The sequence below is a fragment of the Amphiprion ocellaris genome, chromosome 19, assembly GCF_022539595.1.
Source record: "Amphiprion ocellaris isolate individual 3 ecotype Okinawa chromosome 19, ASM2253959v1, whole genome shotgun sequence".
Taxonomy (NCBI): domain Eukaryota; kingdom Metazoa; phylum Chordata; class Actinopteri; family Pomacentridae; genus Amphiprion; species Amphiprion ocellaris.
In genome coordinates this window covers 11,954,525-11,970,308 of record NC_072784.1, presented here as the reverse complement: position 1 = coordinate 11,970,308, position 15,784 = coordinate 11,954,525, and the positions used below count along the sequence as shown (strand labels likewise).

Genomic DNA, 15,784 nt, shown 5'->3' with positions numbered 1-15,784 from the left:
TTCCAGCAGAAAATCTAATTTGGAACTTGGGAAATATAGCGATAGCACGATGAGGACTTTGGGAGGATTCCCATATTTTAAATCTCGTCTTGTATTCTATACTCGGCTGCAGCTGCGGATACGTTACCGCTTTTAAAACCGCATCTGCTGCCAATAAGTTAAATGTACGCATAAATCAAAGTGAGCAGATTCATTAGAATGTCTTCTTAAGTTCTGGCGGCCGTCCTGCCTTCAGATCTTAACTGGGTCACTCCGGTGCAGGACTGGATGTTATATTTAGATGCTTTGGCTCGGTTCTCCCGCTGTAGTTTGTAATCTGATTGTCTGCGGTGAATAATTAACGTCTAACACCAGCGTTGTGCTTCCAGAGGCGGTGCAGAGGCGGGTCGACCCGGTCTACGCCGCCCTGCGATACGGGACGTCCTTGGCACAGATGAGCCGCTCCAGTTTTGGCAGTTTGTCAGAATCGCCGACCCGCAGCCTGGTAGGACGTCATCATCATCATCACCGTCATCATCATCATTGTCATGGGGTGCTTTTACAGCAGTAGAACTAGTATTGAGACTACCAGAAAGAGATCTGACCCGGCTAGTAGGCAACATTCCCAATAGAGTTCCATTCATTTTTTAAACCCTCCTGTTGTCCTCATTTATGAGCACCAAAAAATATTGTTTCCTTGTCTGACAAAAATCCAAAAAATTCAGCAAAAAAATTCCCCAAATTTCTGAAAATTTGCAAAACCTTCAGGAAGAAAATTCCAATAATTCCTTAAAAGTTTTCCTTGAAATTTTTATTTTAAAAAATCCCCCAAATTTGGCAAGAAAATTCTTGTAAATATTTTCAAAAAGTTAATAAAAATCTTCCAAAAAAATCTAAAATGATGACATATATCAGTAAAACTTCTAATATTTTCTTTAAGAACATTCACAAAAAAATCAACCAAAATCCAGCGAATTTCAAATAACAGAACTTTTTTTTTCTTTATACAGAACTTTTTTTTTTTTTTTGGTTATAATTTGTACATTTTTGTCCTGTAAGTTGAACAATTTTTTGTGCTTTTGCTGCAATGTTCTCAGGATGTTTAGGGAATGTTGTTGAGGAACGTTCTTCTTTTGAACATTCTTACAATGTTCCGTGATTACAAAGGAAGAAGGTTCTCAAACCAACATTCACAACATGTTTTCCAGATGTTATCAAGGCCTCAGATGGCAGAACTCTTTTTTAAACTTACAGAACATTTCATAACGTTCCTGTCATGTGATATATTAAAGATAGAACGTTTTTGTTGAGGGAACACATTTTAGAACGTTCTTGATAACTCGTTTCCACAATGAAGAACGTTCTCAAACCAACACTCACGACATGTTTTCCAGATGTTACCAAGACTTCAGAGGATTTTTATAGAACGTTCCTGGACTTTGATATATTAACAAAGGTGGAACATTCAGCCTGTAATTTTGTGCTGTTGAGGGAACATGTTATAGGATCTATAAATGTTCCAGAATGAAAAGAACAGTTTCAGTGGGTCATAACAGTGCAGTAATGTTATTGCCAAACATTTTCTCAGAATCTTTTTGGAACAGAAAATTTTTATCTTTGTTTCTGCTTTAATTAGCAGCACGCAATCGATTGAAGTTTATCCATATTTAGTTAATTTAAGTTCGTGAAATTCCATGTTAATCAAAGGTTTTTTCATTTGTGTCATCACTTTTCTTCTTTCCAAATCGGATCGGAGTCTTTAAATATGTAGCATTTGGAGATACCCAACATGTGTTTCCTCAATAATCAATAATACACACTTCAGGTATTGTCAATCAGCTGTACTACCTGGTTGTTCCAACAGGTGGAGCCTCTTACTATTTAGCACTGAACTGCAGTGACCAATGGAGGCGAGTGTTCAGGGGTTAGCCAGTGAATGGGCACCATGACAAAGTCTTCTGAGATGCTCAATGACCTCAGGTGTCAAATTAAATTAGGATGAGCTACAACAATTTCCTGAAATCCCAATGAAATATTGGATGTTTGCTTCTGTGGCTTTATTGCTTTATTTGCGTTTCCGTTTTGAGTGTTCTCCAAATATACATCTGATATAACTAAACTGCATTCTAAAAAACTTATTTATTCCCAGCTTGTATTTGTTTGTGACGTATAACAAATACATTTCAAATCAATCTTTGACAAATCAGACATTCATTTTATCACTTCACTGTCACTCCTTTTCACCCAACCAATAAGAAAACTGAGAAAACATCTAACATGTTGCAAAAGTCTTCTGTTTCAACCCAAACCGTGCTGTTTTCCTGAAGTAATTTTGGTGCCTAAACTTACACAAGTAGTTAAAATGTCAGTCAAGGTTTGATATTTACCTCAACTTAACCAGGAAGTGAGTAAAAATGAAAGTAAACGTCTACGAACAGTGTTCCTACACAGAACACTAACCTCATGCTGTCTTGGAAAAACTACTTTGACTCTCATGACCTTTGAAAATAAACAAACAGTGGTTGTTGGTAAATGTGGATCTGTCGCTATAAGAGGAATCAGCCAAAGAGAAAAACGGGAGTAACTGTTTATTTATAGCATGATCTTTTTCCACTGGCTGATTATTCATAGTTCTGTAAGTTTAACCTATGGTCAGTTTCCACAGCATGTAAGAAATACTCATTTTTAAAGACGTGGACCTTTCTTCTTTTGACCTTTATTCCTGGATTCTAATTTAACACGAACACGTGGTAAAGCAGCATTTTGTCCCTCTGAAAATGAAAAAGATGATTAAGATGTTCATAAATCCTAACAATTAAGCGAATGTTGTGGCTTTCTGAAAGTGGAAACTCTTCATATAGTGTTGTATTCTTACTTCATGTAGTAAAATTGAGTTTCTTTAAAAAAAAAAAAAAAAAAACGGACATGAAAATGCAATTTAGTTGTAAGTAATTTTTGGTGAAGCACAGCAGGCAGGTCTAAATGTTTGCCAGAAATGTCTGGATAACATGACAGAGGATTTAGCTTCAAAGGAACAGTGGGGTAATGATAAGATCTGCACACATCATAGAGCAAATATGAAGCTTCAGCACAGAGATGGTTTACTTTAACTAACCTCCTACTGTTATCAAGGTTCTAAAATCCAACTATCCTCACCTTTAAGGCTCATTGATCAACACATTGAAGCTCATTTGTTTTCTCACCATGAAGTGAATGGTGTTCCCGACTTAAATTGCACTTTTAAGGTGAAGTGCACTGTAAAAAAGTGGGGAAACATTGCTTATTTGACTTATTTGAATACCCAGTAACATTCCAGACAAAAAAGTATTAATTTACATGCTAAGGCTTAAAAAGAGGCCAAAATTAGCCATATTTTTATAATGTTCATGTGTTCTTATACATTGTTTGGCCATAACATTACAGTATTTTCACTGTATTTAGATCGCTCCCCCCAAAAAAATTAAATCAAAAATATATTTTGAAAAATTTATTTATTAAAATGCCTTCAATTTATCTTACAATATTTGAAAAAATAAATTATTTTACAGGTGTTTGCCTGCCATGAGAAAGAACGAAATAATAAGACAGAAAAGAAAAAAGAATTAAGGATAAAAAAAACCTCTAAATAATTGTTAAACTGTTAGGAATAAAATTAGACAATGTTTACTGTTTGCAGATCATCAATATAATTAATGAAATATAATTATTTTACATATATTCACCATTATTTGAAAGAAAACATGTTTATTAAAGGCTGAAAATGTAAAATAGTTTATGGATTTTTATTGTTGTGTTAAATTACAGATAATACTACATAAAATGAGAGACAAATTATTAATTTATTACTGACTAAAAAAACAATAAAAAATATCCATGTAAAATATTTGTTTTTTGAAATAAAAATGCACAATTTTTACTGTTTTTATTCTTGCAATCATTTTTCAGACATTTGCAATTGTTTTTATTGTTATTTGTTTATTTATTATTTGCATGCATGACCTGCCAGCAAGGGTTTAATTTAAATACTGGAGAGACAGACACATTAGACACTTCATTTACTGCTTTCTGGGCATTTCTTATGTACCAGTTTGTGCCTCCTGTGCATCAGTTTATGGTGGAAATTTTTTTTTTTTTTTTATGTAAAGCAACATAAAATTCAGACATGGTTCAAAAGTTAATGGTATATTAATGAATTTAATTACATTTTCCACAAAAAATCTGCACATAATTCAGGAAAACAGGATTCATTGCTAAAAAAAAAAAAAAACTTTGTTGTGTCTGTCATGTTTTTATTAGAGGGGTAAAACACACTGGAAGGGATGAATCTCCTGACAAACAGGATCAAACATCTGAGTTCCACCAACATCTGGATTCTAAATTAGAATCGAAAACAAATGAAATAACAGCAAAACGAATGTTAAAATCGGGAAACATCCAGTCTTCAATCCCTCACACGGATCTGACCGAGCAGAAGGAAAGTGAAAGCAGGACTGAAAGCTCCTCATCTGTCAAATGCATCCCGTCTGACAGGCCGCTGTTTCTCTGCTTTAAAGGGGGAGGCGGGTGAGGAGAGGCCGCCGAGGCAGAGCAGCATGGACGAGGAGATAAGTCACGAACCGGGAGGTAAAAACCACAACGGCGTGTCGACCTGCAACACGGAGATTTGCCGTGTCTGCTTGTAAAAAAATAAATAAATAAGAAGAGAGCACATGTGTGGAGGCTCGCCTTCTGAATAAATTTCCTCTCTGTTTCCAGAGCTTCCTGCAGCCGAGACGGAGATGGAAAAGGAGGAAGAGGAGGCCGCAGAGCAAAGTCTTCCTCCTGCAGACGAGAACAGTGTGAAGGTAGATGGAAGAAATCACGTTTGCAGCAGTTTGCATCCATCTTTTATCTTTTAAATCAAATTGAGTTCAGGGAATTAGCTTTTCTTCTTCAATCAAAATTATTTTTAAGTTTATTCTATTTCAAATGTTCAGGTTCCTTTAGCTCCATTGACTCTGATTTGCTTGAAATTTTTTTTTATCATAAATTTTAAATTCTATCTGTGATTGTAGGTTAATGTGTCAAGCACTGAGATAAATTTTTCTTTTTTTAAATTATCTGTCAATTTTGTACACAATGTCCACTTAAAACAATATGAATTTTTGCAGTAACAATTATGTTTTTTGCTGTTTTTTATTTCTTGATCTGGTCAGAATTATTTAATATTCACACCAAAATAGTTCTTGGAAAAAAAGCTAAACTGTCCACCTTAAATACCAGTATTTTTGAAAAATTTTATGGGCAAACAATCTTTGCCCATAAAATTACTCTGTTTCTACTGCGTTCATTCAGCATAGAATATCATTATTTTACACATTTTTTCCTTTCTTTTTCTATTTTCTAGTTTCTTGCTCTGTTCAAAATTATTTATTATTCATCCCAAAAGGTGTGAATGAAAAAGGAATTTTTGACTGTATTGTTATGAACAATTTACTGTTATTTTACAATTTTTCCCAGTAGAATAAAATACATTCAACTACAAAAAATACAAACAAAAAACAAGCTGAACTGTTCACATTAAATATCAATATTTTTGAAAATGGTTGTTTATTATTGTACAATCTTTGCCCATAAAATTACTCTGTTTATACTGTGTTCAATCAGCATAAAATATCATTATTTTACAGATAATTGCTGTCATTTTTTTTAAAAAAGCATTGATTATTTTTTCTTCTCAATCTGGTCAGAGTTATTTAATATTCACACCAATAGGAATTTTTATCTGTATTTTTATGAACATTTTACTATTATTTTACAATTTTTTTCTCCATTACAGATTTCATCACATAAAGTCAGAGAAAACAATCTTAATTTACACTAAACTGTTTTTAAAAAGGATAAAACTGTCCAATTTAAATATCAGTATTTTTGAAAATGGTTGTTTTTTATTTTTGTCTATGAAATTACTCTGTTTATCTTATATTTACATCATCAAAAAAATCACTATTCTACAGATATTTTAAATTTATTGAAATATATATATATATATATATATATATATATATATATATATATATATATATATATATATATATAAAATTAAAAAAAAATTTTTAAGCTAAAGTAAATATTTTACACTGTTTTACTGTATTTAAATTATCTAAAAACATAATTTTACAGATATGTGTTGTTATTTTGCACATTATAGTATTCCACTTTTCAGCAGGGTATTTTTGGTACCTTGGAAGTCAGATTTTCATTTTCTTTACTGGTCATCCAACAATTTTAACCATAGGTAGCCATCAAGCTAATTTAATGAAGTTACTTTGAGTTTAAATTACTCACAATATTAAGTTGAGGCAATTACCAGCATTATTGTGTCAACGCAGCCCATCAGAATAATGTCTACAACTGTCAAAGCTTCTCTAAATTCAAGTTCTTGTCTCGTGTTGGTGGAAATAAGTGACCTGAGTGGCTTTTCATAGCTTGTTTATGCCATCACCTGTTGTTCTGCTGCTGCTGCTGCTGCTTGTATTTCTGCCTCACTGCTTCATCTTCCTCACGTTCAGGTCCCAAAGAGGATTGAAGTCCACTCCATCCACACCTATGTGGCGCTCTACAGGTTCCTGCCTCAGGAGCAGAACGACCTGGAACTGCAGTGAGTAAAAACCTTTTGTTTTGTCTGCATCCCCCTTTTTTTTCATTTTTTTTTGTTGTTGTTCCTGCAGGATGAAACCGTCCCCACCATCTGTAGAGGTCGGCTAATTTTAAACCCGTCACTGTCCCCACGTAGAGCTGAGCCGTTTCTCCCAGCAGGGCGGGAGGATAAAGACATGAGAGGAAATATTACAGATTATTACGGCAGGAACGGATAGAGAAAGTGCAAAAAGCTCTTAAAGATGAAGGACAAGGAAGGAGAAGCAGGACGGAGGAATAAAACGAGGGCAGGTTGGATGTGTGGAGGTATTTTTGGAGCCTATAGATGGTTAGAGGACAGATTTCACTGACGTACATCCATGGGAATGTTAGCAGCCATCTGTGCTGGGAGACAGTAGACTCTGCTTCTGACAGGGTTGGACTAGTAGGAACTAAAAATCCACCTATATGGCTTTTCCAAGGCCAATATCCATTATTAGTAATCAATAATGATGTCCAGATTAAGTTATTTTACTCCCAGAGTCATTTATTATTCAGAATCTGATGATAAACTGTAAAAAAAAAAGTTTTTAGCTTTTATTTTATAATTAATTTGTGTTCCTTTACAGCTTTTCCCTGTTTTATTAAATTGCACATAATAACCAGAAAAAAAATCTATTTACCTTTTGATAGAGCTATTCCCTAATTCATTGCTTTAGTGGAATTTAGTTGTAAAAAAAAAAAAAAAATCAAAAACTCACCTTGAAATGCCCTTTTTTTAAAATTATACTTGTTTAGCCTACGATGTAAAAAAATATATATATACGTTTTTACAGTTTTTTGCTGTAATTTTTTTCTGAAAAGAACTGGTATTTTTCAGATTTTTCCGTTTTGTTAAATTACAGATGATATCTAGTAAAATCACAGATTTAAAAAGGTGCAAATTTACATGTTGAATGTAAACAACTAAAAACTGTAAATAATGTCCAAATCAAAAATTATTTTTAAAACATTTGACCAATAAAAGTACATCATTTTTATCATATTTAAAATGAAAGCAAAATGTTACATTTCAATTTACAGATGTAATACTTTAATGATTTTTTTAAAGAAAAATGGTAAATCATGTTTTTTTTTTAACTATTTACACATTTTATATTTTGTTGAATTATACATAATTATTTGTAAAATCACTGAAAAAATTTAACTTTGAAAACATTACAAAATTCATTGCTTTAGTGGAATTTAGTTGTCAAAAAAACTCAAAAACTCACCTTGAAATGCCCTTTAAGAAATCATATATGTTTAGCCTACACTGTAAAAAAAATCTTTTTTTCAGGGTTCTGAGGATGTCTTTAAGATGTTCTTGAGGGAACATTTTAGAATATTTTTCTACAAAATATTTCCACAATGACAACAGAGGAAGAATGTTCTTAAACCAACAAAAATGTTTTCTAGATGTTATGGAGGCCTCAGGTGATGGAACGTTCTTCATAAGATGTTCCTGTACTGTGAAATATCAACAAAGGTGGAACATTCTGGCAGTTGAGTTCTGAGGATGTTCTTTAGGGGACATTATAGAATATTCTTCTGTACAACATTTCCACATTGATAACAAAGGAAGAATGTTCTCAAATCAGCTTTCAAAAAATGTTTTCCAGATGTTACCAAGGCCTCAGATGACAGAACGTTATTTATACAGAAGCTTTTATAATGTTCTTGTAATGTGATATTAAAAGAGGGACATTTTGCCTTTTTGTCAAGGGAACATTATAAAGTAGAACGTTATTCTGTGAGATGTTTCCACAATGGTAACAACGTAAGGATGTTCTCAATGCAACACTCCAAAAAACTAATGAACATTTTCACGATGTTATCAAAACCTCGGATTACGTTCTTTATTAGACGTTCCTGTAATCTGATATATGGACAAAAGGTGGAATATTCTGAGGTTGTTTTTGGGACGCTGTTGAGGGAACCTTATGGAACATTTTTTCCCCAATGATAACAAAGGAAGAATGTTCTCAAACCAACATTAAAAAATGTTTTCTAGATGTTATGGACACCTCAGGTGATGGAACGTTCTGTATTAGATGTTCCTGCACTGTGAAATATCAACAAAGGTGGAACATTCTTGCTGCAACATTCTGATGACGACATTGTTGAAGGAACTCATTATAGAATCTCTAAAATGTTCCCTCAAGGTTCCACAATGAGAAGAACACTCCAGTTTGGAGAACGTTGCAGCTTAACGGTCTACCGATGTCCTCACCTATCTGTCATTCCATCCTGAAGAACATTCTGTGAACTAAAAGAAAACTTTTGAGAACGTTGTCCGTTAAGCTTTTGCAGAACTTTCTCAGGAACGTTTCAGGAACAATAGAACTCGCAGCGAGCAGACGGCGATCATATAGGGCAGCCGTGGTGGCAGACACCCAGGAGACGGAACGTACAGAACTGGAACAGCGTTCTGAGTATGTAGGACACTTTGAAGCAGAACAGTCTCTTCAAACGGCGTTAGCATCATTAGCATGCAGGCTACAGAGTGGTTTTTCCTGCAGAGCTCACAACTCCGTCTTCGGTTCCTGAGACCTCTGCAGAGGAACACAAAGACTCGTTGACATTTTGACCTTCACGACTTTAGAACCGAGGCAGCTTTCCTCCACATAATGTGACCTTTTTGTGCTACTTGTCTTCATGCTAACCTCGATCTCCTCTTGTCTCCTGCAGCCCCGGCGACCGGGTTCAGGTCACTGACGACTCTAATGAAGAATGGTGGAAGGTGGGTAAATAAAAAATAAAATCAGCCTGTTGTTCTGCGCGTCTGCAAATCACCTGCTCCAGTTTCCCACAAACACAGACAGGAATAGAACATAATTTCCCCAGAAAATTAGCAACAGAGCTTGAACATAATGATGAGCGGGTTTTTATTGAGTCTGTGATGAGCTTCAGAGGCTCCCAGTGGAAGGAAATGTGCAGAAAAGGAGAATTAAAGTGAATCTTCTAGCGGGATTTACTGAAACTCACTAAAGCGAAGAAGCAGCATTTAAACACCTCCATCCACTCCTGCAGACCTTTAAATTATGGATAACGTGAATCATCTGTTCATTACTAATGTATAAGCTGTGAATCATTTCGGTAAACACATCAACACCTGAGGCGGATGAGCAGTCAAATGTTGCTGCATAATGTGGTTCTACTACTCACAAAACATGAAACTGTAAATAAACAACTCATGTTTTGGTTTGAATACGTGCAAATAATTTCTAATTTGCAGTCAGAAACGTAAGATTAGTCCATTAATTTGTGTAACTGGAGTCTTCAGTACTGATTAATATTAATATTTGGAATAATGTTCCTATGAGGTAAAAAAAATTCAGAGGATGTTTTGAGAACGTTTTCAGAACCAGAGATTCTGTTCCATGATAAGAAAACAAGAATGTTGTAAGACCAACATTTAAAGAATGTTCTAGACGTTATTGAAGCCGATTTCAATAAACGTTCCTGTAATGTGATATATTAAAGGTAGAACATTTTACTGCAACATTCTGAGGATGTTTTGGAGACGTTGTTGAGGGAACACGATATAGAACGTTATTCCATAAACATTCTTACAGTGATAGAAGGTAGGAAGAAAGTTAGGAACATGTTGAGAACATCTTTAGAGAACTCAATCCTTTCTCTGACAACAACTTTCTGGGAACTTAAAAACAACTTCCTGTTGAAAACATCTCCAGAACTTTGCAGAACTTTCTCAGAATGTCTTAGGAACAAAAAATAAAATGTTCTCTCAACTTTGGCTAATATTACCCACAAGTTCTAACAATGATATCAAAGAATGTTCCTAAGCCAGCATTCTAAAAATGGTTCTCAGATGGTGTAAAATGTTCTTGTACAGTGATATGTTTACAAAAATGGCAGGAAGGACGTTTCAATGCATCCATCAAAATGAAACCTCAGATGACAGAACATTCTTTGTAAAACGTTACTATAATGTGATACTTTAATAATTCTGTTATTTTTTTGTGTCATTTTAAGCGTTTCTCTCCATACGTCTCTGCAGCCACACTGATTTTCCTGCAGCATTTGACAGAAATGTAATGAAAAATGTCGTTTCTCTCATTGATATTCATGTCGGGAGTGAAAACGAAACAAAACGTTCGGCCTCTGTTGACGATGAAGAATATCTGGATAAATATGAGTGGACAAACTAAACCCATCAGTGACAATAAAACGGTCTTTGAATATGAAATAATGAAATAGATGTTTGTGGCTCTGACTGATCTGATCTCTTGTTTCTCTTCAGGGTAAAAGTGGAGACAGAGTCGGCTTCTTTCCAGCTAACTTTGTTCAGAGAGTCCGACCAGGAGAAAGAGTGTGGAGGGTGATCCAGGGGGTTTCTGGTAGCCGAGGCAGAGGTCACATGGCTGTCAGGGAATCACAGGTACATTAGTATTAACACGCAGATTTAAAAATCCTTTCTGGATGTTGATTAAAGCCCTAAAAAAAATCAAACGTAGATGATAAAGGATAAATGCTCTCAATAATATTCCAGAATCAAGTCGCCGCTCCGAACATTGTTTTGTTTAATTTGTTTATTTTATATCGTCCGATTTTACAGTGATTCTGGTTTTTAGCCCCCCAAAAACTTAAGATTTCAGAGTTTTTAACCATATTGTGGGCAGAACAGCAAAATGTTGTTCGAATTTAGCTACATTTTTACATTGTAGTAAAGTAAAAAAAAGGAAAAAATTTTATGACCTATTTTAATCTTTTTATATTTCATGTTGTTTTTTTTCTTTTTAAATATCTAAAACCCTAAGAAGACTATTGTGTAAAAGTTAAAGGATTGTTTTAAAAAAAACGGGGAACAAATCTGTCAGGATTGGTGATAGAAAAATACTGTTACATTCAAAAACTGTAAAAACAGGAAAATGTAACACCAAATATCTGCTAATAGCGATATTTTAGATGAAGACTGTACTTCTGAGAGCACTATTTACAATTTTGGCCTGTTTTCTTACAGTTGACCTGTAAAATAATACTTTGTAATGTGATTTTAATAGATATTATCTGTAATTAACCCTGTAAAGCCCACTGTTGCAAAAATACAACATCAGTTTTACATATATATTCCTGCTGTATATTTTCTTTCAAATAATTGCAAAGATCTGTAAAATAATTATATTTTTGTTGATTTACATACATTTTTTTTTTTTTAAAAAGATAATTTTGCAGTCAAACATTATGAAAGAACAAATAACCATTTATAAAAATACAGGTTAAAATGTAAATTGATACTTCTTTTGTGTGATTTTTAAATTTCAAACCCAAGGCTTCAAAACAGGTGACATGACGGTTTCTACATCTATGTTTTATACAGTTTATACACTTTAAGGAAGTAGTTTATGTCCAGTTTTTGTCTCGCACGGTTCTGAAAGCCTTTTATCTTAAAAAACATTCAGAATAAATGCAGAGAAATTAATTTTCTATTTGTTTTTTGGAAAAATAAACTGCAGCTGATGTGACTAATGAGGCTTTGCATAAATTACTGGCATTAAACCGTCGACATTAACTGCTGGCAGAGACGAACATATTAGTCATTTTATGCAAAACTGAAACTCTCTCCTCCAAGATGAGCCAGATTATTATGTTTTTCTAAGTTTAAAAATCGTCTCTGACAGGTAAAACTGCTCCTACAGAACCCAGAGCGGCTCATTATTCTGTCTTTTTTCAGATTTGTGTGGGGAAACGGGAGGATGGTGAAGTGTTTCTGAAGCTGAGCAGCGGGAAGAAGAGAGGCCTGGTCCCTGCCGACTCCATAGAGGAGATCTGAGTGTTTGATTTCATCCCAGAGGATGCAGGAATCTTCGGAAAACCACCACCAAAACGTCAACTTCCTGACAGCCACCGCTGCTCCAGATGATCATACGAACCAGTCGGTTGTTTAATAGAGTGTACAGTCCTGCTTTTTAGAGAGAGCTGGTCAGTTTTATCTTTTCAGACTCGGTAAATCGATGTTTAGATAGGGAAACAAAAGGTGAAGATGCGTCAAAACGCGTCACTGGATTGAGTTTTTCCTCTTCAAAAAGACGTCTGCCAGCATGGGAGGAGGTTGAATCCTGTCAGCGTCCTTCTTTTTTCTTGTTTTCTACCCGTATCGGCTCACTTTCAGGGCCTCTGCCCGGAGGACTGATATCAGCTCCATGTGGATTCGCTGTGCAACAAGAGGCTCTTTGCCAAGAACAAGCACTGCCAGCCGAGGAAAAGCTGAAATCACATGAAAGACGTTCGTGAAAGACGGGATTTTTCTGGTCCTTGCCGTCTTTTTCCTGTGTAAAATAAGCTTCTAATTCTGGAGGAAACTTTGCTTCACACACAGACTCGACCAATCAAACTTTTGAACTCCCAGGGATTGCTTGAATTTTTTTCTCTGTTTTAAAGAAACATCGTAGTCGATTAAATTTCAGTGTGAGTTGTGTGTTTAAAATGCAGCGGTGATTGTTTAGGGTTTTGTATTTTGTCGTGTTGTTGTCTCACCGGAAGGAAAACTGGGAGATTTGTTCATGAAAAATCAATCAGTGCCTCCAGTCGGACTCCTCGGAATCAGAGGATTTTTTTACGTGCAGTAATTTTAGTAGATTTAATGAAGACATGCAAAGTTTTACCTTCATAGTATTAATATTTTCAGAGTTAAAGGCTGAAATTTTGCACATTTAAATGGACTTTTCCCCTCATTACTTCATCAGTACAGCAGATAGACACTTGAAACTTTCAGGGCTGAAAAACACATTTAAATTCTGGTAAAAACTGCAGCTAAATCAATTTTATATCCATCCAGGTGTCTCTGCCTAAACACTATATTATTTTTTTTTTACAAACAACTTTGAGCATCAATATTATGGGATATATTATGGTTTCATGTCAGAAAAAGACACGGAAAACTATCTAGACACAAAGCAATAAAACCAAAACACAAAACAAGAAAACTGAGACAGAATTAGACACATAACACCAAAAATTAAACAGAAAACAAGAAAAATGAGACACAAAATGACAAAAACAACAAACAAAATGACCACGACAAGATGACGAGCACAAAGCAACAAAAAACTACACAAAATGAAAGAAGGAAGAAAGAAAAAGGTCCGACAGTAGTGTCTGACTGCAAAATTATACAAATTTATTGTACTTAAATCAGCGAAAAATATAATTTTACAGATATTTGCCATTATTTTTACATTTTTTAAAAACATTTTTCTGTCTCCTTTTCTTCTAGATTTTGACCATTTTTGTTTTAATGGGATTTTCTTTTAGTGAGCAAAATCTTCAGTGATATTAATGCTCAAAATTGGCACAAACAACAGATTTAGTTTTCAGATTGTGACACCTGGAGTGGATTTACAACTGATCTGGTTGCAGTTTTTAACAGAACTCAAATGTGTTTCTCAGCCCTGGAAATCAAATGTACTTCTAGACTCTAAAATGGTGAAAAAAATAATTAAAAAACATCACATTTCTGACTACCTTTATGTACTTTAAGGGTCTGTAAGTCTGAAAATATTCATAGCACAAAGGTAAAAATTTCCACGGTTTCATTAAATCTGCTAATGTTGTGGGTAAGAAACCAGCTGATTCTGAGGGAAAGCTTTTTAGATTTGGTTGATTTTTAGGAGGCTCTTGCGAGGAAAAACTGTCAGCTTGTTACAAGTAAAAGAAGCTGTTCTCCTGTTTTCTTTGTAAAGTGACTGATTTCTGCAGACATCCGCTGAAGTGAAGCTGAAACAGCGGGAAACAAAGTGCAGCCTGGAAAACAACAACACCGTGGGGGAGGATTCGGACCATGACCAGGATTTTAAGTTCCGCCGACAGCTTCAGGAGGGAGACGAGGAGGAAGAGGAAGATGAGCAGCGAGAGCATTGCGGTTCATGCAGGTACGAGTCGGCATCGATCACATGCCGTCTTTTACTCCGTTTGGCCTTCCTTGTCCTCTTGTTATCCATGTGGCTGGCCGGCTCTGACAGGAACTGAAGACTTTTTTATCCTTGTGTATCTCCTGACTCACTCCTTCATTAATTCTAATAAATTTGAAGCATTATTTTTATTTAAAAGTAAAGGGGGATGCATGCATTTCTGCAGAAAGCATCGTTAGAGTGATAAATTATATAATTAATTAAGTTAGACTGATAAGCTTCCCTTCTTATTACAACAAGAACAGCACTTATTTTCTGTCATCTTGAGTAAGTTGTAGTTTTCTTGAGGTAGCTCCTTCCTAATGACGATAATAAAAACAAGAATAAACGAGCAGAACTGGATTTACTCAGCTTGTCATCTTGCGTCGTGCCTGGTTTTTATGTAGCATCACATGTTCACACAGTAGAGGTTTTAAAATGTAAAGTCTGTGCTTTGGATGTTTCCAGAGTCTTTGTTTGGCCACATACCTCAATAAAAACATCTTTACAAAACTCTGTGAGCTCATTTGATGGATGCAGGAGTCTGTGTGGATGAAGACATGCAGCTTTAGGCGTCATGTTCTCTCCTGATGTCTCACCTGGTGGCACAAACATGAACTCAAGGATGAAATGATTAGATGATGAGAATATCTGGCCTTAAGGGTGCCAGAATATATGTTACAAAACGGTGGAATGCTGTAGGGTTCACAAAATGGAAGAAATGGTGAAAATTACAGCAAATATATGTCAAAAACAGAACTTTTTTTTCCTGTCATTTTTCAGGTATTTGAAATTTTAAAAAGACTGGAAAATTTAGATTAATTATTAAATTAAAATGATGAAAGTATTAAAATTATGTTGAATTTTTCAGTTTTTAACTTTCATGTTTTTCTCTCAAGAAATTGCAAATATCTGAAATATTAATTTAAATTTAATATTAAATTATAATTATTTTTAAAAATAACTGCAAATAACTAAAATAATCATATTTTTGTAAATTTAATATGGAAAATATAGCAAAATTTCATGGTTAAATGCAGTAAAATGTAAAAAAAAAACAAAAAACAAAACATCTGTAAAAAATATAGATTTTTGATGTGGACGTTATTTACAATTTCTTGGTGTTTTTGTTTTTATAATTACCGTGTTAAAAAAATGTATATTTTTTTTCCTGTGGTTTATTTTATATGTATATATGTATATATATATATATATATATATATATATATATATAT

The 15,784-nt window shown here is 34.4% G+C and overlaps 1 protein-coding gene across 1 annotated transcript in view; it reads left to right on the top strand.

Moving 5' to 3' along the window:
• The window catches only part of LOC111584513 (SH3 and cysteine-rich domain-containing protein 2-like), a 40,365-nt gene extending 25,453 nt beyond the window's left edge, over positions 1 to 14,912 (top strand). The window contains exons 5-11 of the mRNA XM_023293671.3: positions 369 to 484; positions 4,533 to 4,602; positions 4,735 to 4,823; positions 6,531 to 6,619; positions 9,328 to 9,379; positions 10,904 to 11,041; positions 12,335 to 14,912. Of these exons, the coding sequence (XP_023149439.1) occupies positions 369 to 484; positions 4,533 to 4,602; positions 4,735 to 4,823; positions 6,531 to 6,619; positions 9,328 to 9,379; positions 10,904 to 11,041; positions 12,335 to 12,433 (653 nt within the window). The 3' untranslated portion in view covers positions 12,434 to 14,912. The remainder of the gene's footprint in view (positions 1 to 368; positions 485 to 4,532; positions 4,603 to 4,734; positions 4,824 to 6,530; positions 6,620 to 9,327; positions 9,380 to 10,903; positions 11,042 to 12,334) is intronic.
• The last annotated feature ends 872 nt before the right edge of the window (positions 14,913 to 15,784 follow it).